Source organism: Rhinolophus hipposideros (assembly GCF_964194185.1).
Source record: "Rhinolophus hipposideros genome assembly, chromosome: 11".
NCBI lineage: Eukaryota > Metazoa > Chordata > Mammalia > Chiroptera > Rhinolophidae > Rhinolophus > Rhinolophus hipposideros.
In genome coordinates this window covers 79,834,417-79,862,191 of record NC_138057.1, presented here as the reverse complement: position 1 = coordinate 79,862,191, position 27,775 = coordinate 79,834,417, and the positions used below count along the sequence as shown (strand labels likewise).

The following is a 27,775-nucleotide window of genomic DNA, read 5'->3' as shown; positions in this document are numbered from 1 at the left end:
AGCTGGAGAATTACTAAGGGAGTGGGTTTGAGGTCAACTGTACAATTTCAAAAACCCTGGTCAGCACAGCCTGGCAAACTGGAGATTTTTCTTACCACCTAGGCTGTTACACTTTCTGTGCTCCTTATCGATGACTATTTAAAACAACTTATTTTGACATAATTTCAGACTTACAGTTGCAAGAATAGTACAAGTAATTCCTATAGATCCTTCATCCAGATTCCACAGCTGTTAATATCTTACCACATTTGCTTTATCCTTTTCTCTCTAAATAAACATGTCCATCGTCTTTTTCATGCAGAGTAATGGTGCTCCATTTCCCCTTCAGGGTGTATTTCTCCTAAATGAGGCCATCCTCTTCCATAAGCACAACAAAAATGATCAAAATCGGGAAATCATCACCAATAAAATACTATTAACTAATCTATAGCCTAATTTAGATTTCACCAATTGTCTCAATCATGTCAGCAAAAGAAAATCCCAGATCAGGCGTTGCACTCAGTTGTCATGGTTCTTTAGTGTCTTTTAATCTGGAACAATCCCTTAGTTCTTCTCTGTCTTCCACGACACAGATGTTTTGTGAAAAAGTATAGGTCAGTTGTTTAGTGGAACGCCTTTCCGTTTGAGTTTGTCTGACGTCCTGATCAGATTCAGGTTTTGCATTTTTGTCAGGAACATCACAGAAGGCATGTTACTCTCTTCTCAGTGCATCATTTCAGGAGGTGGCTTTGTCTTCCACTGGTGATGTTGACCTTGATCTCTCGGTTAGGGTGGTGTCTGCCAGGTTTCTCCACTGTGCAGTCACTACTACCTCCCCCCTTTCACGTTACTGAATTTAAAACATATATGGTAAAATACACATAACATAAAATTGACCATTTTAACGATTGTAAGTGTCCAGGTCTATAGCACCAAGTGCATTCACATTGTTGTGCAACCGTCACCATCATCCAGAGAACTTTTCATCTTCCCCAACGGAAACTCTTCACCCATTCAACACTAACTCCTCATTCTCCCCTTCCCAGCCCCTGACAACCACCATTCTACTCTCTGTCTCTATGACTTTGACTACTCTAGGGACCTCAGGTAAGTAGAATCATACAGTATTTGTCCTTTTGTTCCTGGCTTATTTCACTCAGCATAATGCCCTCAAGGTTCATCATTGTTGTAGCAGGTGCCAGAATGTCCTTCCTTTTTAAAGGCTGAAATACTCCATTGTATGTATACACCACATGTTGCTTATGCATTCATCTGACCATGGACACTGCCTTTTGGCTGCTGTGAATAATGCTCCATGAACGTGGGTGTGCAAATATCTGTTCTAGTCCCTGCTTTCCCTTCTTTTGGACATACGTCCAGGAGTGAAATTGCCAGATCATTAGTTTTCTCTTCTTAATTTATAAGTTTCTTGTGGGATGATACTTTGAGACTGTATAAATATCCTGTTATTCCTCCCACGTTCACCCACTAGTTTTAGCATCCCTTGAGCCTATCCGAATCAATTACTATTCTAACGTTGCCAAAAAGTAATATTCTTTCCATTATTCTTTCTACATTATTAGTTGGCATTCTACTGTAGGGAAGAAATTTCCCTAATCTACCATTTAGTTACATATGGACTCATTTTATTCAATGGGTTATACAATAATTATTTACTCCATGGACATTTTATCACTATGAGCAATTCTTTTCCATATAACCCCCAAGATCACAAGTTTGGGGAAATGACAGAACTTTCTGTATTCCCTTGTCACCATTGAGAAAGCCCAGCATACAACGTGACTTCCCTAAACCGAGAAGATCACTTTCCTGCCCACGCACTCCTTTACAGTTTTCGGAGAGCGCCGGCTGGAACCACTTGGGCGGCCGCGCCCCACGAAAACTACGTTTCCCAGAGGCCTTGGAGGCTTGCGTCATCAGTGAGCGCGGCGTTTTGCTCGTGCAGCCGGCGTTGGAGAACCGGCTGTGGCGGCGGCAAACATGGCGGACGTGCTAAGTGTCGGAGTGAACCTGGAGGCCTTTGCCCAGGCCATTAGTGCCATTCAGGCGCTGCGCTCCAGCGTGAGCAGGGTGTTCGACTGCCTGAAGGATGGCATGCGGAACAAGGAGACGCTGGAGGGCCGGGAGAAGGCCTTCATTGCGCACTTCCAGGACAACTTGCATTCGGTCAACCGGGACCTCAAGTAGGTACCGGCTGATGGGGCCGGGGTCGGGGTCGGCCGGCTGCCACCTGCCCCGACCCCGCGCGCGTCCGCCCGCTCACGGCTGTCCTGCCCTCCATTGCGCCCTCGCGCTCTGTCTCTCGTCTGCAGGCCCCTCCGCCCGTCCCGCAGGGACCGCTCCGCTTCCTCGTCCCCTTCTCCCGGCCGCCGCCTCCGGGCCGCCGCCCCCGCCCTGGACGCCTCGTGCGGCCGTTCCGTCCCTCGCGAGGAGACAGGCTCTTCCCGCGAACTTCCCCTCTGGTGTCAGCCCGCCTGCTGCTCACCTGTCGGCCCTGTGTGCGCCACCAGGTCCCTCCTCAACCTGCAGCGACAGTGACACAGGACCCGCCGGGCCCTGCGCCCAACGCGAGCCCCCCCGGCTGACTAGCCCTCATTCCTCGGCCCTGAACCTGCCGGTCACCGGCTCTGCTCTCCCCGCACAGGACAGAAGGCCTCATCTCCTTCCCTGCGCCCCGGCCCCTCCAGAACCACCTGCTCAGACTCTCCCGCCCCTGTTCTCTTCCCTCTCCTGAGAGAGCTGGGGACAGGGGGGGGAACAGCCTCGTCACTTACGCCTGCCCCAACCCCCAACTGCTTTGTGGCCCCTCCGCGTAAGGATGGCGCGTTTCTTCCTCTTCCTTACAGGTTTCCTTCTTGACTTCCATATTGTAAGTGGTGGTGTAAGAACTAAGTGGGAGAATGGGTGTAAAATGCCTGGCACTTAGTAGGCACTCTTTGATCGGTTTATCCTCAACTGGTCTTCCCTTCCCTAGGAGAGTCAGTCGGAGAGTCAGGGGTTTAGAATTTCAGGCAGGGTTTTAGCCTTTTGTTTCTCGGAACTGACCTTAGCAAGGAAAGGCATTGGGTGAGCTAGTTACCCGATGAATTCTGGAGTGCTTGGCTTTGTTACCCCCTCAACCTGGTCTCCTTGGTAACCAGATGGGAGGAGGAGGGAGAACGCAGGAGGAAGTGGTGACCAAATGATAGGTGCCTCCTTTTTTTTCCCCCTTAGGTAGTTGCGGATATTGTTTTGAGGGAGAGCCAGGAGATTGCTCACCCCTCCCAAACTCCCACATCCACTTGCTGTTGTCTGGCACCGTGCCAGTTAATACTTTCTCTGCTTGAGGGGAAATGCTGGTTCTTTCACTCTTCCATTTCCTTTCTGATTGGCTTCCCTCTGTAACGTTTAGGATGTTATAGCCCTTCACCACTTTACAAAGTTGAAATGAAGGATGTTCACGTTACCCCTTTGTCTTAACTTTTTACACAGTAGTGCCAAGAAGAAGGTGGCTGAAGATTCCAAAGTCAGCGTGTGACAAGAAGCTGTTCCTACCGTCTTGTGTGGACCTTTTGGGACTGGCCGCTCTGAACGTGCTCCTGGGATGTGCTTTTGTTGTTGGCTCACTTTCCCCAGCTTATCTACAGTTGTCCTGCTAGACTGAAGTGTGTTTGTTTGACACAGCCCCCTCAGTGGTGTTTTCCCATTCCATTTGTTTTTTCTGTCCCTTCTTTGTTTTAAGTTTTACCATCTGTGAAGCACCATAGAGAAATCTATTCCTTTGTGAATGATAACTAATCATTTATCCAGGTGCTTGCTGTTCTGCCAAATGTAGGGATCTGGACGTGGCTCTGAAAACTCGTAGTGAGAAGCAGCGCTGTACCACATTTTAAAATTCCACAAAGTCTCCGCCTCCCTCATAGAGAATAGTACGAGTTGTTATGTCCTGATTTTAGGAGTTTTACAGATTCCAGTGCTTATAAGTCGTTTTTTTCCTCCTTTGGAATGGCATCAGAGAGCTCGGTGTTAAAATAAGATAAGCGCCCAGCTGGAGGTTTTCTTGATTGTCTCTAATCCTTTTCTCCTTTCAAAAAGGTATTTTTTCTTAAGGGGCTTCTGATGGACGCACTGAAGAGCAGCCTCTGACCCATGTGGTCGGCTAAGCACTGGAGTGCCGGTGGACTCAGGTGTATTTGCTTTGTCTCTTTACTTTTCAGTGAGCTGGAACGTCTGAGCAATTTGGTAGGCAAGCCGTCCGAGAACCATCCCCTCCATAACAGCGGGCTGCTAAGCCTGGATCCTGTGCAGGACAAGACGCCCCTGTACAGTCAGCTCCTCCAAGCGTATAAATGGTCCAACAAGGTAAGGGCGACATGTCAGAAATGGAGCTACGTCACGTAGGAAATGCCAGGTTTTCTTATATGTCATAGATGCAGAAGGGGAGGGTAAGTTTTTCTGTCTTTTTTTGTTCTTGATGCAGCATGGGGTTACAGAGTTGGAAGTTTTAGAATTTCCCTGTGAGTCCTTTGACATTTCTGAGACCTATTCATGATGCCCAGGGTAATTAAATGGAAAAAAATCTGAGTTCGGTGTATTTAACCGGGAGTATGGCTATAGGAAGCGGCTTTTAGGAACCCTTTGAAATTATATGCCAAATGTGGTACGTGCCTTTTCTTCTGGGGGAGACGAGCTTTCATCTCATTCTCAGAGGAGTCCTGACCCCCAGAAGGTTAAGACTGGTGCTGTAAACGTTCAGCCGCTTGCGTTGTTTATGTTCCTCGTACGTCCCCTGTCGTGGAGGAAACAGCATCACCAGAGTACGGTGTGTGAGATTACTCTCTAATTACTTTAGACGCTGTCTGAGGGAGCTGGTTCTAAACGTGCCCCACGGAATTTGCCCTTCATGGTGTCCTTCAGCAGGCAGGCCCCTGGCAGAGACCCCAGGGCAGCTCTGAAAGGAAAACTAAACTGCGCTCTAAAAACATCGGGAATGATTAGGCTCAGAAACCTGGAAACACTTTGTTTACTGACAAGTTTCTTTTGTTTGGGTTGCTGTGGGTTGTTGTGCATTTTTATTTTTTTTCCTGCTGATAGAGACCTAGAATATACGTTTGGAATGATTTTGGAAGTGTTTCTCATTCGTCTGTGCTACCGCCATGGAGACAGTTGTTCTCACAGTTACTGGTCGCGAAGTGCCCCGCCCCTTCCAGTTCCCCACTGTTTTTGATCTCTTTTCTGTGGTCCTTTCCCCCCTCGGGTCTTGGATGACAGAAGAGCCTTGACAGTTTTCTGGGGTGCGGGTTCCTTTCTTAGATTTTCGCTGTGGGCGTATTTAGTATTGTTCGGTTTGAGGTGGAACCCTGGAAGCTGAGTCTGAGATTCAGGGAGAAGGGATTGATCACGAGGAACTAAAGAAAGAACTTGATCTCAGGTGAGTATGTTCCGCCTATAAGGCTTGTCCTCCAAGCTCTGCTGGTGACAGACACTAAATTTGGGCTTGAGGATCAGGGTGTACTCCTTGCCCTCTCTAGGCCTGCTCTCCTGTGTTGGCCTGATACCCTCCAGGTGGTAGAAAAGATAGCCTGGCAGCTGTAGGTTTGCGTGGTCCTTATACCAGGTGATCTTCCGGTGTCCACATCAGACCCTGGAAGAGGATTCTGGGCCTGCTTAGTAGGTGGCCCCGAGATAGTTTATTGCCTCCAGGAGGTGAGATCCTCTGATCGGCCAAGACGGGTCACCTGAAGCACAGGAAGTGGGGCTCCTTGGAGTTGGAGGTGGGCAGTTCCCAAAAGGAGGGGATGCAGGGCAGATGAAAAAATGACATACGTGTGTTTCAGTTGCCAAGGCAGACATGAGACCGAACCAGCCCTACACAGACAACACTGCCCTATCAGGTGGGCCTCTTTGTGCTTTCTTGTTTTCTCAGCGGTACTCTGGGTCATCTTAACATGTCGGGAAGATTTAGGTTGATCTCCAAACCACGAGTGACTGGGACTTCCAGTGGAAGTGACTGGTTTTAAGTTGAAGTGATGATACTTAACTTTTGAATGAAGGTAGTTTAATTGTTTGCTGAATTTAATAGTTCGTGTATTGAAATAGAAGTTCCTGCGCCTCACTTCCAGTCTTGCCCCAAGGTAGAAAAGAGATTATATTAAGGGAAAGAAATGTGCATACGGAACTTCTTGTCCTGGCGATGCTGCAGGTTAAAAATAGATGTAGAAATGGATCAGATTGTAAATCCCACGTGAGCAGTATGAGGGATGTAGGGGTTGTAGTCATGTCCTGAGAGTGACTCTCCTGTAAAGGAACTGCTCTCCTGCCAGCTCCCTGGTGCCCCAGCAGGGAAGGGGTTTGGAGCTGCTTGTATTAGTGATCGGTAGAAATGAAGAGGACGATTAAGAGATCTTTCGTTCAACCCCTTATTTTATGGCTGAGCCACCTGAGGCCCAGTGAGCTGACTGGCTCGAGGCTCCACAGCTGGACTAGAATTTGGTGTCCTTCAGCAGGCAGGCCCCTGGCAGAGACCCCTGGCAGAGACCCCAGGGCAGCTCTGAAAGGAAAACTAAACTGCGCCCTAAAAACATCCGGAATGATTAGACTCAGAAACCTGGAAACACTTTGTTTACGGACAAGTTTCTTTCGTTTGGGTGCTGTGGGTGCTTCCACTAGACTAGAAGCCTATAATTTGGGTTTCCTGACTTAGGTCAGTCTTCTTTCCTCTAAAGCTTGATGGCTTAATCCAGTTTGGTTTAAGATTTTTGGCTATTGAAAATATTCTCCCCCACTTTAACTTACATCCTAGAAACCATTCCTGTGTTATATTTTATTCATGAGTATGCCTTTTACTAATTTTTAATGGTTTATTGAAGGATGGAATGGCAAATACATGTCCATGGGGCCTCAGACTATTTATTGCTCTTGCCCAGGGCAAACATCACTAATCAGCTGCTGCATTCTTTCCTGCCGAGGCTGCTGATGGGCTCACAGCTCTGTCCTGGGGCTGGGCAGCCCCTGCCGTGACTCAAAGGTGGGCTGCAGGGAAGACGTGTTTTCTATTTCTGTCATGGTAGAGGATGTCCTATATCTTACCTGACTCTAGAAAGGATTTAAGGTAGATTATAAGAATACATACAACCCTGATAGAAAAGAAGAAAACAAGGGTAAGGATAGCTTATGTACACTTCGTAACAAACGAGAAATAACCCCAGGGAATAAGCCAGTATTCTAATTTCCAGCTGTGATATGGACCCTGCAAGCAATTATGTGTGTTTGTCTTGCCTCTCCTACAAATGAAAAACACTTTTTAATTGCTAAGACTTTCATCATTCATCATTTTACCCTCAAAGAGTTTAAACCAGCGAGTGCATTAATACGTGAAGTTTGGGGGAACTTGCCAATGTCAGCTTGAGGCAGTGTTGGTGAGAATTGACGGAAGAGTGGGAAGGACTTTGATGCCGCCCGTTATGTGATGAACTTTCTGTTTTATGTGCTGTTGGCCATAGGAAAGTCTCGTTTATGCCTCATGACTAATTATTTTCTTTAGGGGATTTGGTAATTTTTGTAAAGTCAGTTGGAGTATTAATTACAGGCAGTTGGCATAATTGTTAGGATAACACATTTAAAAATTAATCTCATCTAATGAAATGATGTTAAATTGCTGTGAGCAGCACTTTTTTCATGCTGAATTGGGGAAAGAATTGAGCTGTTAACGCTTATGCACCTATAGGTAATGGTTCTGTAGAGGGATGCCAGGGTCTCTTGATGAGGGCAGAAAATAATTGGCATCAACAGTTCCTGCTGGAAAATAGCGTGCGCTTTATACCGCTTGTTATGTTCAGATGTGCTGGAAGTTCGACCGACTTGCTCAGAAGTTCCCTTTTACAGCATCCTGTACCTAGGCTTTTATTTGTGGCTTTGACTTTTTTCATGTATTTGTGCACAAGGCTCCTTGTTTATTTGCCTGGAAAGCAAACTAAGACTTTAGTCTTTCTTGGGCGGTTTCTGAAGCAGCAGAGCGCCCAGCAGTCATTTTCTCCTGGGAGTGGGGAGCGGGTCCAGAGAAAGCTGCTGCTGACCCCCTTTTTTTTTTGCATGCTTAATTTTACATTTTTCTTAGAGGAAGAGCACCTTTTTGTTTTAAGGAAAGTCCTTTTTATTTCCAGTTTATTCAGTTGGAAAGTCTGAAGACATTTCCTCCATTCTTCCCTCCTGAACAGTTCCTCATTGGCTGCCTGTGACTCATCTTGCACATGGGTCCTGGAAGCTAGCTGCCCTTTGTTTTGGCACCACCACTAGCAGCGTGGGGTTGTTCCCGAGTGTGACAGTGAGCCTTTTCCTTTAAGGACCCTGTCCCCTTTTCAGTTCCCGAGGAGAGCTACTCTGTCCTGTACCTGCTGGGAGTTCCCAGGACCTAGCAGGGCGCCTGGTGTACAGTAAGCATTCAGTTAAAATGCCTTGAATGAACAAAAGCATAAATAAGAGCTTTTACTGTTGAATTTTTAATTTACAACCCCTTTTGTGGTTTGCTCGCTTGTATTTTTGATGAAGTGCAGTAGGGGCATTTCCATTTTCAGCCATTACTGAGAAATCTAGTTGTGCCACTTGTAGAGAAAATTCTGAGGTCCTGCGATGGAGGATCTCAGGGCTGGGTTCCAGAAGGGTAATTTGGAAGGACAGGGCGAAGTCAGTTGGTGAACTGATGATAAGCTCTTTGAGGGCTGAGGTTAGCAGTTTTGTCTAAGTTGTTGGTCACCCGCTGTGCCCTTTCTCAGCCGGTTGGCAGCCGGTGCTGAGGAGGGCCTGGGCGTTGGTAGAGGTCTTCCGGAGTTGACTGAATCAGGCTAATTCGAGCTACTGCACCTGATGTCAGGTGTTCTGTGGCAGCTGTCGTTTTGGCAGTCATGTGAAAACTGGGAAAAGGGGAGTCAACTCCATCGGCCTTTTAGCCAGGCCCAGCCCTGGCGCGTTCTGCTCGCTGATGTGTTCAGGGAATACAGATCCATTCAGAACATCATGAGGAACGAGAACTCACTTCAATGGCCCTCAAAGCTCAGTCGTTATGACTTAGGGTCGGCACCTTCCTGGACTGTTCTTATCGTTAGCAAAGGTACCAGGTACCATTCTTAGAGGTGTTCTTGCACCTAAATCTAACCTTCAGAGCACCTGGTCACGTGAGCTTGCTAGCATAGTGGGCTTGACTCTAGTAGAGAGTGCCCTGGTTTGCCTGGATCCCTCCACCCTTCTCCTCCCTCACACCCCAAACCCTGGTACCATAGGAGCCATTATAAAAAGGACAAAGTAACATAACCAAACAGAAAAAAACAATAGAACAAAACCAGTCTCCTGGATTTCTAGATACTGTTGGATTCAGAAGTAAGGGGAGGGATAGCCAGACATGTCAGGACTTAAATGTAAATTACCGAGTCAGGCTGCCTGAGTTCTGATCCGGCTCTGCACTTACTCTGTGCCTTGAACAAGTGAAAAACTCTTTTAAAGCATCAGTTTGCTCATCTGTAAAATGGGGATAATAGAAGTATTGACAGTGTTGTAGTGAAGATTAAGTGAGATAATGCATGTGAAATGCCTCGGGATAGCTCACACTTATTAAGTGTTACATCAATAGTAGTTATAATTCCCAGGCATAGTGTTTCTGGAGCGGCCCAGTGGGTAAGACTGGGCTCCAGAGCTACATTCACATCTCAGCCCTGCTACCTAACAGCCATGAGGCTAACCTTTCTGCCTCAATTTTCTGTTCTCTAAAATAGGGATGATAATAGTACCCACCTCAGAAAGATAGGAAATATTGTCAGTAAAACACTTCTCTGACCCAGAGTAAACACTCCAGGGGCTGGTGTTACCTTAGTGGACAGTGAGCACAGACCCCTCAGGCAGTGGCTTCCGCTCTGTCACACGGCCTCCCACACTTGACTTCAACGTGTTCTCCTGAAATTCTACAGTTAGAAATTCCTTTAGATAATCAGCCCCTTCTCGCCCTGAGGAAGTCTGAGCACACACATCAGCAGTTCACACCTTAGTGTGAATTAGAAGTGGGGGATGAGGGTGAGGGCTTGGGAATTTGGTCTGCAGCCCTGGGGTTTGGCCAGGCTTGGAGGGAATGTGGGGATTGAGGGGACAGTAAAGGCAGGGTGAGGGTCCTGGGAGGAAACCACCACTGGAGGAATGATGGGACTGCAGAGCAGGATGTTTGCGGAGGGCAGACCATTTGTCCAGACCGAGGAGGGCTCTTCCCACTTCTCCCTGCAAGGCCTTCCTCCTGGAGCCCGGAAGTCAGAGCTCTGAATGAGTCCTCTTACCTGGTGGGTAAATGCTGCGGGTGAGTCTGGGAGGCGCAGTGTTTCTGTAGGAAAACGGCCCACAAAGGCCAGCGTGAAAATGAACGTGTGGATTACAGCCACGCTGTCAATTGGGTGCTTATTCCCATCTGGGCTCGATCAGCCCTGTGCTCTGGGGCAGGTTATGGCAGCTGTCTTAGCCTCCATCGGGCTGAATGAGTGTAATATGCCCGAGGGCCCTGAACGGGCCGGCCCCGGCCCCGTGTGTTGGCCGCACGCATGTCTGATTCCTTTAGAGGAATACTCTGCTGGTGCCCTCGACTTTTACTGGTAAAGCCGTCAGAAGGCAGCGTGGAGTTGGGAGGACCTGGACGGGTTTCAAGAGACCCGTGTTGAGCCTCGCTGTCCATTGTCCCCGTGTGACCAGCTCGGGACCTCGGCCTGTGACTTTATGCCTGCGGGTCTAGCTTCCTCGCTGCTGGGAGGAGGAGTCGGACTGGGTGATCTCAGGCCCCTTTCCTCTCCCTCGGGCGGGCTCAGTGGCGTTCCTGACACGCTTCTGTGGCTGTGGAGGTGAACACGCGACCTGGGAGCTGAGAGGCAGCTCCTGTCCAGCAGCGTTCCTCAGGCCCAGCTGTGTGTGCCCCCGAGCGCGTCACAAGGCCCCAGAACGCAGCAGCAGCCCTGAGGCCTGGCGTGAGAATGCACCTCGCAGACGTGCTCCAGGCAGAGGCCTCTGGAACCGCCCCCCATGTCAGTGCTAGTGGGGGCTGCTTTTGGCCCCATGGCTTCGGCCTGACTCCCCGGCTTTATGCTATCCTTCCCAGTCGCTGTTTCTGAAAACTGTCCCTTTAGTATGGCCTGGCACCGGGTTTGTGACTCCCGCATTCTTTTTCTCTAAAGGAGCAGGAACTCTCTTTAAAGCTGCCCTGGGCGGCCTGGGGAGGCTGCTAGACGGGGCTCACGCCTGCCCGCCTCCAGGGCTCACTGTCTGGGCGGATTCTCCCCATCCTCTCCCCTGTCTCTCGTTGGCCTTTCCTGGGCTGACTGGGGAGCCTGGACAGGGAGCCTGCTTTTCTCCTCAGGACTGTTGAGTAGAAAGGAAACTGGCCCGTGTCCTTTTTCTTGCTGGTACGCTGCACAGCATGGTGGGAAGGAGGCGTATCATGACCGGTCCAGGAGAACCTGTGGTTAGGGAGGCCTCCCGTATTCTTGTCTCCCTTTTTCCGTGGCGGGTGTGCGGGGGTCGAGCTGGATTCTTGAGGCTTCTCTCCCGCTGTGCGATCCTTCTCTGGGCCATCTTGTCTTGGACAGCTTCACTTGCCAGCCATACACTAATGGCACCTAACTGTCTCCAGCCTGGATCTCGCCCCTGAGCTGCAGACCCGAGTGTCAGAGTGGCTGCAGGGCGTCTGCGCTTGGAGACTCACAGGCTTCTGGAACAGTCCAGAACTAAAATCCCTCCCCTGCCCCACCTTCTTGTGGGGGGGGGCACCTTATCCAGCCAGCTGCTGAGACCATCACACCTTCGGATTAAGTTCTGTGGGTTCCACCTCTTCCAAACCTCCTACTCTTTCCTTTCTGTCTCAGGCCCCTTTCCTCTCCCTCGGGCGAGGCTCCTGCCTGAGCCCAGGCCCCCACTGTTGCTCGGGCCGATGCTGCGGCCTCCCCCACTGGTTTCCTGCCAGTGCTGCCCCTTCAGTCCGTTTTCCACTCTGCAGCTCTCCAGGGGTCTTTATAAAGTAGACCCCTGATGGTTACTCCTCACTGGTTTCCTCCATCTTCCTTAGGTTCCTTCCAGCTCCCCAACTGGCATTTGGAGGCATTCTAGAGTCCAGAAGCAGACAGACTATGGCCGGATTCCCTGGCCTCGGTTTCCTCATCTCTAAAATGGCGTGAACAGTCCTGCCTCTTAGGATAGTTGTGAGAATTGCGGGACCACTGCACTGAAGTGTTCAGCACAGAGCCTGGCAGCGTACCTGTTACTCTTAGTCATTTAGGTCTCAGCTTCGCTGTGGCCTCCTCTGGGTGTCTTCTGAGACGTCCCCAATCGGGTGCCCCTGTGTTCACACACCTGGGACTGCTCTTACCCCTCGGCCTGTTTGTCACCCTCACAACATGAAACCTTGTCCTATGTTAGCACTTAGACTTTGGGCAAGTTCTCTAACACCATTGAGCCTCAGTCTGCTGGACTGTAAAACGGGCATAATACTGATGTCCTAGGGTTGGTCTGAGTCTAATTAGAAGATGTGTATCACATTTCTAGTTTGGGGTAAGATACACAGTGGCATTTTACAAATAGTAGTTATTGCTAGTAGTTATTTATAAGTGTGTCAGAAAACTATTTGATTGGGGTTAAATTGAAGCCTAGAAATCTCTTCCCCTTTCTTCTTTAGGTTGTTTGTGTTTTTTCCCTTTAGAATCTGCTTCTGTTGATTTCACTTTGTTGTTGTTGGTATAGGAGAACAAAGGGAGGAGGGATGGAAGTTAATGCCCAGAGGCTCCATCCTGAACTCTAGCTGCTGTTCCCTAATCTTAGGGGTCCTCTGGGCTATGGTCAGGAGCTCTGCCCTGTGTGTGGGGGGAGGGGGCAGCTATGTCTGACTGGCCCAGCTCGCCAAGCTGTCCTTTGGCTTCTGGAGCTTGCCGTCTGCATGAGCCCATTACTGGTGTTCTTTTGCTGTCGTCACTTGTTTTTGGGAGGCTCCAGGTCACTGCAGCCTCTTGGGCTGGGCTTGGTGGAGCTGGTTGCTGGGGCTGGTCCCTGGGCTGGGGCCTGGGCTTGGCCTTGCTGCTTCCTGCCTACTTGACAAGGTGAATGGACCGTCCTAAGACCCTCCCTTCCCCCTGGGGACAGCTTACTCATCTAGTGGGTTCTGGCTAGTCGGTAACTTTCGTTTTCCTCCCTTTGGTGCACTGTCAGGCTTCCCTCATGTCAACCCGGTGAATTGGAGGCTCTTTCTGAAATCTCCAGCTTCGTGTGTGGCAGCTCTGCTAGACGCACGTGGTTCTGCCCTGAGGTGGCCAGAGCAGTTGCTGGTGCAAGCTGCTCGCTGTGCCTCTGCCAGAAGCGCCTGGTGCCTTCCTGGGTGGTTCTCTCTCTGCTAACCCCCTGCCCCAGGAAGTGCTGTGTAGAGAAGGCTCCAGCATGACCAGGCAGCCTCCTGGCAGCGGCACTGATCACACTGACTGCTTGCTCCCCAGGTCTGTCTCGTTTTCTCATGGGTTGGGACTCTGGCGTCATCTTCAGATACCTCGAATCTAGTACATAGTGGGCACTTGGTAATTGAGTTCCCCCTCTCCCCCTGCCACATTTCCCAACAAGCTCTAGGAACTGGACCTACTTTGAGTATGTGTTAGATCTCAAGGGAACCTCAGCGATCATTAGGGCATCGCCCTCGTTTTTCAGAAAGGTGACTTGGCCCAGGCCACACTGCTGCCTGTCCCTCTGGGACCCGCAGCATTTGGCAGCTTGGAAGCGGAATGCCACCTGGGGGTGCAGAAACGCAGAGAGCCTTCTGCTGTTGGGGCCTGTCTCTTGCCTGCGGTTTGATGGCTGCTGATCCTGTCATTGAAGCAGGAGCAGTGGGCAGTCCGGTGCCGCCTCGGAGGGGACCATCGGGACAGGTGTGATACTGAATGCGGCAGACTGTGTGCAGAGTGGGGCTGCATGGGCTCCGCCCAGGCGGGGACGCTGCTCAGGGCATTGACCTTGACCTCCACGAGCAAAGCAGCCCCAGGCCCCTCAGTTCCGAGAGGCAGGCACCCTCACCTGCTTTAAGCTCTGGGTACGGTAAAGTAGGGTCTCAGCGACGAACTGGCATCTTTGCTGGGCATGTCAGGAAAAGAAAGGGACTGCCTAGTTGGAGCCCCTTACTGACATGGGTGGGGACATGTCAGGGTGGCTGTGTAAAGGTAGGACCACGCCCCACTTTTCCCCTTTTTCACAGGAGTTGTTCTGAGTCCTCCCCCGGGCTCACGACTTGCCAGTTCCTCTCCCCTTTTCCCCATCTGTGTGTGTCTGTGTGTTTCAGGGTTGCCGAGTTACCCGCTACCGGATTCGCAGTCAATGAGCTTGTCTGATTATTGATCACTCGTCAGTAGTTGCCACCACTAAGCATTCTGGGCCCAGCTCTCTCCTCCTAACTCTGTACGTGGTGGATTTTGCAGGGAGGGAGTCTGCCGAGTTTGAGTGTGCAGACATTCACATATGAGAAAACGGTTGCACTTGTTATAAAATGCTTGATCTTACTCATTTCCAAACTGTACTTTTGAGTCGTGTGCTTTTTGCTAGGAAATAGCTAATCCACCCGTTCAGTACATATTTATTGAGCACCTGTTACATGCCAGGCACTGTTCTAGACACAGTGAATGAAACTGACAAATTCCCATCTTCTTGGAACTTAAACGATACTCAGTTTTCTAACTTGATTAGAGGAGTAAAGTGCAGAGCACCTGGTTTTAATAATAATTCCTGTCTCTACTGCTGGTCTTTTCCCTTTCTTTATATGCCTCAGTTTACCAGTCTGTACTGTTAGTAAGGAGTGAAACTCACGGAGTGCTGGGGGACTTACTTGGCATGTGGAACTTACCTAGAACCGTGTTTGAACATAAAGGAAATTTGGTCTTGTAGTCCTGATGTCTTAAATATGATCCTGTTTTTATAGCTTGGTGCATTTTAATTCTGTCACGTGCTTAATGTAAATGCAGATTTATTGCTAGTAATGTCACTTTTCTGGTTTGCTCGCCCTTGCTGTGTCACCAGTTTGCCCGTATCCTGCTCAGCCTAAGGCTGTGCCTGTTTTCAGGGGCTCTCGCTGGATTTAAGGGAATAGTACATACATCTCTTACGTTTGTGACCCGAGGGAAAACGCATCATTCAGTCAGCTGCAGGAACTGACCTCCCTGGCGGCTTTGACCTCAGACCCGGCTGCTTAGTCACTTTCTGTCAAAAGAGAACTCTCCGTGTCGTGTGTTCTTTGTGATCTGGATTAATGATTCTGTAGCAAAAGGTGCCACACATTTGTTACTCCCTGGATTCACGCCTGGGCCTGTTGAAATTTCACTTAGCTACCTGGAGCCCTGAAGGATGCTTTTGCCCCACGTGAGACGGGCCTTGGGCACTGACCTCGGTACCTCACGCGGGGGCAGTACCACGCGCGGGGGCGCAGTTCGGGACCGCCGGTGCACTGAGCTCTCCGACTGTGTGACTGCCCGCCCCCCTGTCCGTCCTATCGTGTGTCCAGCTCACCATTGAAAACTGTGCTTTATAATCTGTATGTTTCCCACAGGCTAATGTATTGATTGGAAATCGTACACCATCCCCAGGGTTGGTGATGCGAGTTGGAATCACCTGAGTTTGAAGACAGAATGAATCCTCGACCTGTGCTTCTTAGAGAGCAGAATGTGGTTGAGCGATTGTTGAGGAGGTTTGTTCAGTGATGAGGCGGAAGTGAGTTTTCCTTTTAAAATTCCTGCGGGGGTTTCTGGATGCTATAGTTCCTCTCCAAGTTTCACCCTCTTCACCTGCAGAATGCGCTTGAAGACTCATTATCCAGGTGGTGAGTGCCCTGAGCACAGCGCCTGCACGTACTAGGCCAGTTCCCATCCATTCCTGGTTGGTTTGGAAAACAAAAATGCCAGCTCTAAATGCCTTTAAAACGTTAAAAGAAGCAACAGAGGATTATGGAGGCCAACCCCCGCCTATCCCGTGTTGTCCCGTCTAAACAGAGCAGTCTGTGTTCATTTAATTGCTCGGATGAGCTCGAACATTGAGATTTTAATGCGTCTTCACAGCGGCTCCGGCCGCGTAACCACATTATCCTGCTGGCGGTTCATTGTCATGCTCTGCCAAAGCGCTGTGCTGGGACCTTGGCTTAAAGAGCCGGGATGTGGTGATTTCCTAGCAAGATGTCTTGTGGGGAATGTTGCTTTTCCTGTGGAGACTTCCTCTGCCTAGTGAAGCGTTGGCCTTCTAAGTGGCGTAGTGATGGCATGCAGTGCTTTCGAGGAAGGTTTTCGAAGCTGTTGGTTAGCAGAGGCTGCCTCCGGGGGTGTGCTTAGTTCCGATGAGTCACAAAATGGGAAAGGCCTCTCGTCAGCTTTCGGTTTTGCTTTTGGTTCTGAAAGAACCTTGATGAGATCGGCACCCTGGTGTGGCCTGGCGGGTGGTGCCCAGTGACTTGCCGCCCGCCCATCTTCTGCTCCCGCTTCTCAGATGCCAGGCCAGCCTGCTGAGGCAGGTGACAGTTGGGAAAGGATGTCCGGTGGAGAGCTGGACATAACCCTGGGCTGGAGGAATCAAACCAGGCCGACCCCTGCCTTCTGGATTTCACTCACTGAGCCCTCACATGCCAGCCCTGTAGTTACAGGCGTGGTTCCTCGTGCTTAGCACGGAGCCTGGCACTCTGTGCTTCTCAGTGGCAGCTGCTCACGGGGTAGGCACGGTCTCCCACCCTTCTTCAGGCCATCTTCTGTCACCACCGGGACACTTGCAAGTAAGTTTCCTAATTGGCCTTCCTGCCTTTCCCCACACAACTTCTGAGCACCCTTTGAAAACGCAAGTTTGATCACGTAAGTCTCCTGCTTGAAACATGCGGATGGTCCCTTCTCGTGCTCAGGATTCAGTCAAACTCCATAATGTACCTGGTAGCAGTCTGGGGCCGACTCCCATAGTGCCCGGGCACCTGGCGAAGCGCCAGGCCACCCGACCCGCCTGTCCTCCAGGCCTCACCTGCTGCAGCGGGGCCCCACCCCGCCTTGTGTTCGGCTAATACTTGCTCGTTTCATTTCTCCATTTTTTTGTAGTCAGTGCTTGGGAGAGTCCTTCTAACTCCCAAGGTCGGAGTGAGATGCCCCTTCTGTGTGCTTGTGCAGCCCTCCATTGCCCACATGGCACGCCTCACGTTGGACTGTGGGTTCTAATTCCTGGACGGCACGGGCCAGTCTGCCTTGTCACCGCTGTGTGTCCAGTGTCGCGAGGCCTGCCAGACCAGCAGGACACTTTCGGTTAAACAGGGCGCTGCACTATCTTTGAAGTGAATACGATAATGCCAGTTCACCTGTTTTGGAGGGGAGGCGGGAGGGGCATAGGTAGGATACCAGGTCCCACTTTCCTTTAGCTTTGGGTGGAGATGACACTTAACCACTGTATTTCCTGAGTGCACAGCTGCTGAGATGTCTTTACTTGGTTTGTGTGTCCCACTCACGGCTTGACTTGCTGCAGGATAATGCATATTAAGTTGGTGTTTTTTTTTTTTTAAACTAGTTTAGGAAGACAAACAGAAGGCAAATTATCTTGATTATTTTGAGGCAGATATGAAAAGGGCAAAGAAAGGGTACAGTGACAGTTAGAGAAGTACCTTATCTTTACTTGAGCGCGTTACAGGTTCTAAAGTACTCAAGTGCCCACCATGTCATCCAGCCAGAGACGCCAAGAGTGTGGTGTCGGCGCGTGAGCTCGGCGCCTGGGCTTGAGGCCTGCTGCTCGTGACCGTGGGCTGCGTGTCCCCGTTTCTTCACCTAGAAAATCAGGTTGATAATTGACCTCCCTCAGGGTTGGTATGAAGATCAAAACTTTAGTGTAGGTGACGGTCTCAGAAGAGTGGCTGCCACGCAGTCGCTGTCACCGTGGTCAGTTCTCTGGTTACCCTGAGTCCGCCTTGTTTCGCTGAAGAGGGAACTGGATTCCTAAAAGTTCAGGGACCTGCCGCAGGCCACCAGGTTGTAAGTGGCCGAGAAGATTGACAGACCCTCTGACGGGGTCCTTTTCCTGTCTGCTCTGCTGGAGTTGTCTCAGAGCAGCGCAGGCCGGGCACCTGCTCCCTGGAGGGCACGGTGGCGTCTTTCTAACGAGGGCTCTTCTCTTATGTAACATCTTCAGGTAAAAACTTGCAGAGGTTTACTGCCTTTGTTATGAGACGCGTGTTCCTGAGCCTTTATATAAATCACAAAGGAGAGTCTCTCATGTGAACTCAAATTCTCTGATTTACCTGTATGCTGTTGTATGTTCAGGTTTTGGTTTCTTTTTTGGTGGTGGTGCCTTTTAAATTTGAGTTGCTAAAGCAGAACTTAGCTCCACAAACTTTCAGGGTCTGAAACGTCCTCTGATCTTGGTTATCACCACCCTGTAGTTCCTGCCAGTACTTGGCCTCGGTGTCGCAGACGTAATTTAAGCATTTGATTGGGGGGAGGGGTTGACCTACATACAGAGGGCGCCAAAAAAATATACACATTTTCAGAAAGGAAAAAACTGTAGTAAAATTGTAATACTCAATCTATACCAATAAAGATGACTACAAGTCCTGTGTATCCATTTTTTTTTGGTGCCCCCAGTATTATATTCTGTGCTTATCAGTCTTCTGTTCCCTCCCACACTGACTGTTACATATTTTATGATAAAATATGTATCATAAAAAAGGACCTTCACAGTGTGCAGGGGTTCTTACTTTGGGCTCTGTGATCAGGCTTGTGTTGGGTCCGTGAATGTACACGGTATACTTGCTCGAGTAATTAGCTTTCATCAGTATTCTTTAAGGCGTCAGTGGCCCCAACGTGTTTTTAAGATTCCTTGCCAAGGAAGAAGTGTTCTTTTTTCTGTTTAAAAAATTGTAAACAAAGTATTTTGTTAATAATGTTTACACTCTTACATTACAACAACTTTTGCAGTGATTGAGCATGTTATAGTCTACATAAGTTTACAATAGAATATTGAAGCTAGAACACCAGAGTTGAAAAGTATGCCAAATCAACCTTCATTTGCAAACGACCTGCTACCAGCATAAGTGTAAAAAGCGAAATCTTACAATAACAGTCAAAAGGTCTAGGAGTGTTGTTATTTTTATACCACAGCACCGCCTCCAGTGCTAACTGACCTGGCTGGGCAGGCCCCGGGGCCTCGGGGGCAGGGCCAGGGGAGCGATTCAGCCGTTTCACAGCGGGCTTAACTTTGTAAAAAAATTGTATTGGGGAATGTTGGGGAACAGTGTGTTTCTCCAGGACCCATCCAGCTCCAAGTTGTCCTTCAGTCTAGTTGTGGAGGGCGCAGCTCAGCTCCAAGTCCAGTTGCCATTTTCAATCTTCAGTTGCAGGGGGCGCAGCCCACCCTCCCATGCGGGAATGGAACCTGCAGCCTTGTTGTTGAGAGCTCGCGCTCTAACCAACTGAGCCATCTGGCTGCCCCTGGCTTAACTTTAAAACAAATTTTAAATTACTTTCAGGTGCATAAAACAACATAATGATTAGACATGTACACCCCTCACGAAGTGATAACCTCCCCAAGTCTACTGCCCATCTGACGTCGTCCAGAGCTATTACAATACCACTGACTATACTCCGTGAGCTGTACTTGACTATGTATATATATATGTGTCTGTGTGTATAATTACAGTTGACGGTCAATAATGTGTTATATCAGTTTCAGGTGTACAGAGAGGTGGTTAGGCCTTTATATCATCTATGATGTGACCCCCCCGCTAAGTCCAGTACCCGTCGGGCACCCCACATAGTCTTTACAACAGTATGGATTATAATCCCCACACTGTATTTCTCATCCCAGGACTGTTTTGTGACTGCCAACTGTACCTCCCAATCCCTTCCCCTTCTCCCTGTCTCCCAATGCCTCTCCCATCTGGCAACCTTCAGTTTGTCGTTAACTTTCTGATTTGAGAACTTACTGCCAAAGCTGAGGTTCAGCCTCCGTCCCTCACGACCCCACGCATTCCCTGTTGTCTCTCCTTCCCACTGTCCCTCTCTTCCTGCCTTCTATTTTCTGTCCTAAATTATCCTTTCGTGTTGCAGAAATGCTTGTTGGTGCAGCAGGAGTTCTGTATCAGCCCTGTCGTTGATGAAAGGTGACTGTGTATCTGGAGCTACTTTGGGGTGACGGGGGACGCCGGTGAGACTTGTGGACACCTTCCTCTGAGAGAGGAAAGGAAAATGTTTTGAAAATCGAGTTTGGAAGCTGAGCGATTGTATTGATTGGGGCTGAGAGGAAAGGGCTTCCCGCAGAAGCTCAGAAAGGGTGATGCTGAGGAGGCTTCCAGAGCGGTCGTTGCGCGGGGCTGCGTGGGCCTGGTGCGTGGTCAGTCCACGCCCCGGCCCGTGTGCTCATCCTGCTCACTGACGGGAAGGACTCACGCTGTGAGCTGGCGTGCTTCGAGTTTGCTTTATGACGCACCCATGTTCCAGGTGTAGGTGGAACAACTTTCCCGTCACCTCTTACCACTTGTTCCTTTGACCCGGCTTCTTCTGACTGTGGCAGGCCGCCATGGCGATGTGTTTGCATTTCTCCAAGAATGTGTCACTGCTGCTTCACCTCACAGCAGCGATCACTAATTCTTCCACTAAGCTGTCTGCACGTGGGATCAGTGATGCTCATCAGTTATTTTTGGCAAAGGAAATGGAAACTACATTTTCGTTAATTTGTTAATATTTCTTCTACCGTAAACCTGCCCTCCCTCCCTGGCAGGTTAGGAATCTAGATTGAACCCAGGCTCTGTGGTTGATTTGCTGTGTGACCTTGGACTCTCTTGAGTCTGTTTCCACGACTTTCAGTAGGGATCATAAGAGTTCTTACCTTCTTGGGTTTCTCTGGAGACTCACTGAGCTGGTGCCGACACAGAACTTAGCCCGGGGCTCAGTAATGTTAGGAGCGTGCTACTGAAATGTGCTACTGAGGACTGATACCGCTATGTTGCTAGTCCCCTGACTTTCTCCTAGCAACCCAAGTGGGGAGGCTGGGTGAGAGAAGACGGCGCCCCAGTCACGCGTGGATGTCTGGAGCCATGAACACCTGCTTCCCCTCCGTCTGCTTTCCCGAGGATTTGTTTCCAGCGGTGATGTGTAAACGGCGGTGGGTGTCCAGGCTGCGATGGATCTCGTGCTTAAGATGTGCGTGTCCATCATCACGGTTGCACCGAGCCCTCCCTCCCTGCCCTCCAGGCTGCTGCCCCTGGCTCCACGCATGACTGCGGCTCCTGCCCCCCATCACCTGCCAGCTCCGATCTGGGAGCTGGGAAAGGCAGCCTGGGAACTGTTGGCACGTTGGTGTTGGGAGCTAGGTACTGGAGCTTGCCAGCACAATTTGTACTTTGATTCATTTATTTAATCTCACTATCTTGTATCAACCTGAGAGGATAATTATGCACAAGTTACTGTTTCAACTTGCAGCTCGTCTTTCTTTAACCAAGCCCCATGCTGGCCCATAGCGCCTCACTGGAGTCATTCTGACGGGGCTCTGTCCCCTTGCCCTCCCTGGGCCCGCAGCCTCTGTCCCAGGCGAATGTGCTCGTTCCAGTTAGAAGCTTTTAAGAGAGGAAAAGCCCTGTTTCGATTCTGATCCCAAAGGCCACATCTCACTTGAGGAGAACCGTTCTCTTTTGTCTTGTCATGTGAGTTAAATTTACTTTTTCTGTAACGTTAGTGGAGATATGTAGTGGAGATATCTAGCCCGCTGCTGCTGCTTAGTTCTTTCAAGTAAAGTGGGATTTTCAGAATGGGGCTAAAGTGGGTTCTTAGCTCTTTTCAGGGTGGGAAGGGGGTGTGGGTGGTGAGGGTGGCACGTTCACCAAATCCTTTCTGTTGTATGGACTGTCACATGCCATTGATTGTAAAATGCACCATTATTGTACATACCATTGAGAAAGACAAAGCGCTGCTAAAGATAATTTTCAGACACGATAGTCATAAGGTGCCTTGTGATTTCAGAAAGTTGTGGAGTAAGTGAAATATGATATATTGACGGGGCGAGTTATGAAATCCTTAGCTTTCCATACATTTCCACCGAAGTTGTAGAGATGTGGATTTGGAGTGCCCAGACTTTTTTGTCCTTCACATGACCTTCCCAGCGCTGAAAAACGAAATGCACCTTGCCTGTCTGCGGTCGGGAGAGGGGACCCGAACCCTGGTCATGTCACACTTTCTATGTATGACTTTCAAGAGGTCACAATCAACGTGTTTTAACTCATCCTAACATAAAGATTTTACTTTTAGAATCGATGGCAAAGTCTCATATAATTCTCCATGTTAAAAAAATAGCATTGTTATTTTTGATATTCCCCTCCCTTGAACACAGAACATTCCATTGTATTTGTCACACTCTCTGGGAATCACAGGTGTGACATCTCCGTCATTGTTGCCAAGGAAGGGCTGAGAAAGTAGAGCGGGAGGACATTGATGACTTGGGTTTCTGGAAGAAAGATAACCTTGTTTTACTGTCTTCCAGGGCCTTCACTGTACTGAACTCAGGGAGTCTTTTCACTTTGATGAGTAATGCTTGGGACCACCTACTAGAAAGTCCTAGGTATAGTCAGAATTTTCTAGTCACCAGCTAGTTTAGTGTCTGAGGAATTGAAATTCTGGTCTTCCATTGACGTCGATATGTCTTTCTATTTACCTAGGGTAAATGAACTTCACTGAGGTCCCACGTAAGTCATTCCTGATTATTTCAGGCAGAAGGAAACTGGCTGTACATGCAAGAGAATATTCAAATGCCATATGGAGTGTAACCGTGTCCTGGGCTCTTCCCACGACTCCCCGCCCCCACTTCCTTACAAGTTGAGACTCAAACAGGCCACCACACGAAACACTCCTGCTTAGTGGAGCTGGCTGAGGAAAACCTCAGGTGACACGGGCTGTGTACTTTTCCCTTAGTCTGGGCTCTTTGGTTGCCAGGAAAAGATTCTCTTGAGTTCATGTGAGGAAAAAGAGGCGTTAATTGGGTGTTTCGTGGGGCCAGTGGGCAGGAAATAGAGCCCAACCTTCCAAGGGGTGAGCTTGCATCAAGAACCAGAAAGATGTCAGGAATGGAGCGACTCCTCTGCCAGGCTCGGCGCTCTGGTACCCGGGCCCTCGTCCCTGCGTCTCCATCAGGCTTTCCTAGCTGTAGACAGCTGCACTTGGCGTACGGGCCGGCCTCCCGGGCCTGGGGTTGCCGTCACCACCGCTGAGTGAGCAGGACGGGCGGCCAGCGCCTTTCGGGTCCACTGTTCCCCCCCCATCCCGGCGCCCCACCTGACACCAGAGCCGCCGTCTGCTCTGCTTCAGTGAACGTGTCCTTGGAGTTGGGGTGGGTGGGCACTTAGAGGGGTCACGCTGAGCCCTCCAGAGGCTTCCTCTGCATGCTCGTGAGTTCTCAGGTCCAGTGTGTACCTTCCTCTTTTTACTCGGAAAGTTGCTTTTCTGAAATGGCTCACACCTGCTCTGGAGTTGGGGCTGTTTTCACCTGTTCTCATGTCATCGTTGGGTGGGAGGCTGGTCACCGCTCGATCGTTTGCTGGGCGTCATCTGCCTTGTGCACTGGACGTTTGCTCTCCCTCTTCCCTGTCATGATGGTACCAACTAGGAGTCTGCTCAGATGGAGAACGAAAAGGATCTCGTGCTCCTCACAGGAGCAGGGTCTGCTGTAAAAACTGCCAGGATTTGTCCTACTTAGTGAAGTGACCGTAATGAAGGCATAGAATAAACAATATGCCAGTCACTGTGGTGCAAATGGGAGCAAGTGTTATGTCAGTTCTATTTGAGAGTAAAATTTCAAAGTGAGGTACACAGTGTGACATGATGATTCAGCACTCGGGCTCCGTCTGATGCCAGGTTCAAGCTCTGCCTCTGCCACTTCCTTCCCAGATGTCCTCGGGCAAATGGCCCAGCCCCTTTGCGGGTCCTCCTCTGCACACTGGGCCTACCCTGAGCAACTGTCTCATTGGGCCTCCGTGAATTAATACAACCAGAGCGTTCGGAATGAGGTCTGGCATGCAGTCAGGGCTCAATAAGGAGCTACTTTTCTTAGCAATTATTAATTGTTACAATTGCACTGTGGTGGGTGGAGATTTGACTAAAAGGAGATTTTTGCATTCTCTGAGGAGTTGATGGTCTTCCCTGCTCTGTTGACTCCAGTGAATGGATGGGTGATGGGGCGTCCTCTTGACGTCGATAATGTTGATATTAGTCCAGATGCTTTCCCCGTCCCAATGTGCAGTCTTGGAAGCAGCTTATCACTGCTGAGAGTATAAGGCATCACCATAGCAGATTTCATTTGCGGTTTGGAGTACGAGTTGGCCCACATCTAAATCCTTCTTGATTTAATCGTCTTTGCTACCCTGTTTGATCTTGTAAATATTAATTTCATCTGGTTGCACATGTGGTTTTCAATGGTCCCAAGGTTAATTACTGTATTTTGTTTATAAAGTGCTCATGGAAGGCTGGGCACATGACCGGAGGTCTTGCAGGAGCTCAGTCCCGAGGAGGCCTGCAGACTTGCGATGAAACTTGAGGAGCATCGGTGACCAAAGAATTGCCACTTCCTTATGGATGTGGCTTACAGCGTGCCTGCTGGAGTCTTTTGTTTCGAGGAGTATTTGTGGCATGATAGTTTGTACCGTTTCCTATTTGTGAGGAGTCCCTCATCTTGTCTCCTGAGTGCTCAGGGGAGCCCCAACATGGTCATTTAGGAAATGTTTCTTAAGGGCCTACTGTGTGCAAAGCTGCATGCTCAGTGTGTGTGTGGGCTAGAGAAGACAGGCCCTGTCTTCATAATGCTTCCCCTCCAGTTAGAGGTGAGACAGGGCATGGATCCATGGGGCACAACCCCCGGGACACAGAAGGCTCTGAGGGTCTCCCAGAGGAGACGGAGCTGGTGTCCAGCCTGAAGACCAGCCCAGAAAGATGTCTGTGCTTTGGACAGGACAAATGTGAAAAAACAAACTAAGGTCTCAAAAACCTAGACTCCTAAACTTTCCCATCTAAAAAAATTAGGTTCCCATGCCACCTTTTAAAATGTTTTTTTGGGGGGTGTCATGCAGGGTCTCTGGTCCCGCTCCCCACATAAGAACGCAGGACATGGTGAGGCCAAAAAGGAACACCCACGGAGCCATGGATAGGGGAGTCACACCACTATAGTCTCGCTGGCGGCTGGGTTGGAGACACAGGGAGCAGGAGCACACAATGCACAATCCGCCGTCCGCTTCTCTGCCAACCAACCAACCAGCACAGCCACGGCAGTTATATCAGTGGCCACTGGCTCACTGGTTACAGCTGACGGCCACCCAGTCACAATTGACGGCCATCTACTACCCGAGCCAGCACCTTTCCAGTGAGGCCGAGAGCCTGGAAACTGCTCTCTGGGGCTCTGTCCCCACAGCGGGCATATTCCCATAGCATTTTTACTTTTGGATACTTGATATCTTTTTCAATAGATCAACTCATTTCTTAGTACGTTTGCTTTAAAAAGGAAACTTGTGACATATTTAAGTATATGTGTTTTCTAATAGACTTTATAATACGTAACTATTAAAATAGAAACGGGGCGGCCAGGTGGCTCAGGCGGTTGGAGCTCCGTGCTGCTAACTCCTAAGGCTGCCCGTTCGATTCCCACATGGGCCAGTGGGCTCTCAACCACAAGGTTGCTGGTTTGATTTCCTGCAAGGGATGATGGGCTGCGCCCCCTAAAATTAGCAATGGCAACTGGACCTGGAGCTGAGCTGCGACCTCCACAACTAAGATTGAAAGGACAACAACTTGGAAAAAATCCTGGAAAAATACACACTGTTCCCCAATAAAGTCCTGTTCCCCTTCCCCAGTAAAATCTTAAAAGAAAAAAAAAATTAAACAGTGTTCCCCTGGGAACTACCCAGGAACCACCTGCTAGACACCTCTTACACACTTAGAAGTGTGTGTGGCTGATGATACTTGACTATTTGGCCTGAACATACGGTACATGAAGAACAGCAGGAGAAGCAGAGCAGGGAGGTAGGGCGTGTGGCACGGGAGTTACAGGCCCATGTCTGGAAGCAGGCTGCCTGGGTTCACAGCGAGTGATTCAGGCCTGTTGCTTTTGCGTGTAAAATGGGGTTAATAAAAGTGTTTACCTTACTGGGTTGTTAGAACTGAGAGGATATCTATCAGTTCCTCCCTGCAGGGTTTGTCACAGTAAACACTAGAGTGTTTATGTTTTTAAGGCTTAAGCGGGGTAAGCGTTCTCTCTCTCTCTCTCTCTCATACTGTATTCAAATCTTTGGTGCTTATCCTAAAGAAATTAGCACCCCCTGCTCCATTGCTTTCTTTCCCCATATGTGTTTTTCTTTACAGTCAAGCTAACAGGTTTCTGAGCAACCTTTTCATGGAATCATACATGGGGCATACTGTAGCCTAAAGAACAGAACAGAACAGTAATTTCAGTTGACCTGGAAAGTGGTGTGAGACCCGCACTGGGCCTGAGTTTCATTGGGTTTGTTATGGAGAGTTTTTTTCTGTGTGTGTGTGTGTAAGTCTTACCTTTGAAATGTTAACTCTTACAAAGAGTTCTTAGGCTTTATCCTGACAGCCCTTACATACTTCAGAAGCATACATATTGCATAACTATGAGATAGCCACCCAGTGGGATTCATCTTTTATTATTAAACCTCAAAATAGGGACTGTTTTCAGATTAAATATCAGCTCGTCTCCAAGGTGTTTTGTTTATGCTTGTGAAGCAGAAGTTTGTGGACGTATAGCTGACCCCTTTGAAAGGAAATGGGAAAGAATCCAGTTGTCTTAAGGCACCTGCCCCTGGGAGCCAAGAGCTCCGGGCACCTGCTGCCGCCCTTTCCTTCCTTCATGTTCCTGTGTCTGTGTGGCCGTCCTTCTCTGCTGCATGCGGCTTGCCATGTCCTGCGACAGCTCACGCTCGGGCTGCGTGAGAGAGGAGTGCAAGTGAGGGAGCCATGTCGATTTCTCCCGGTGCCCATTTCCCTGGACCTCAGTTTGTTTTGTTTCATTGTTCATGTTTTGTACAATTGATCGTAAGCCGAATGCCCGTCCTCATTCAGATGGCAGCGGAAGGGATCTGCTTTGGCACCTTCTTCTCCTCCGTTGGAATTCTTCTAGAATCCAGAGCAGTGCTCGCCAACAGAACTTTCTGGATAATGCAGATGTTCTCTCTCTGTGTAATTCGCTATGGTAGCCATTAGTCACAGGAACTGTTGAGCACTTGAAATGTAGTTAGTGTAACCAAGAAGCTAAATTTTAAATTTTATTCAATTTTAATTAAATTTAAATTAATTGCATTAATTACATTACATGTGACCAGTAGCAACTCTATTGGAAGACACAGATCTAAAGGCCGGAAAGAACCCTGAGACGAGTAGACCAGTCCTGGCTGCCCATATTTTTTTATTTAACTGCTCGTATTTCCATAGTCTTGATGTCTGGCTCAGGCGTGTGGGCAGGGCGTGGGAATAGGTCTTTGAAAAGCATCGGCTGTAATGATGGGATGAGAAAGAAAGCAGACCCTCAGCGAGAGGGTGTCGGTGTGGGGGCAAGACAAGCCCTCTTTGCTCCCCACCGTTGTCCGATTTAGAACAAAGTACATGTGGCATTTAGGTTAATCCTTCAGAAACCCATGTACCAGTTGCTGTAACTCTGCTCCTTCTTTCCCATTCAAGAAAGCTTTCTGAGCAAAGGAGGGGCAGACATGTGGTGGGATAACCTTGAATCTGATCTAGCTCATCAGTAAATTGACGATCTCCTG

At 49.3% G+C, this 27,775-nt stretch overlaps 1 protein-coding gene across 2 annotated transcripts in view; it reads left to right on the top strand.

Moving 5' to 3' along the window:
• Positions 1–1,959: 1,959 nt before the first annotated feature.
• MED27 (mediator complex subunit 27) overlaps positions 1,960–27,775 on the top strand; it is a 190,455-nt gene continuing 164,639 nt past the window's right edge. For both annotated transcript variants that reach the window (XM_081066416.1, XM_081066417.1), the window contains exons 1-2: positions 1,960–2,183; positions 4,197–4,341. In XM_081066416.1, the coding sequence (XP_080922542.1) occupies positions 1,981–2,183; positions 4,197–4,341 (348 nt within the window). In that variant the 5' untranslated portion in view covers positions 1,960–1,980. The remainder of the gene's footprint in view (positions 2,184–4,196; positions 4,342–27,775) is intronic.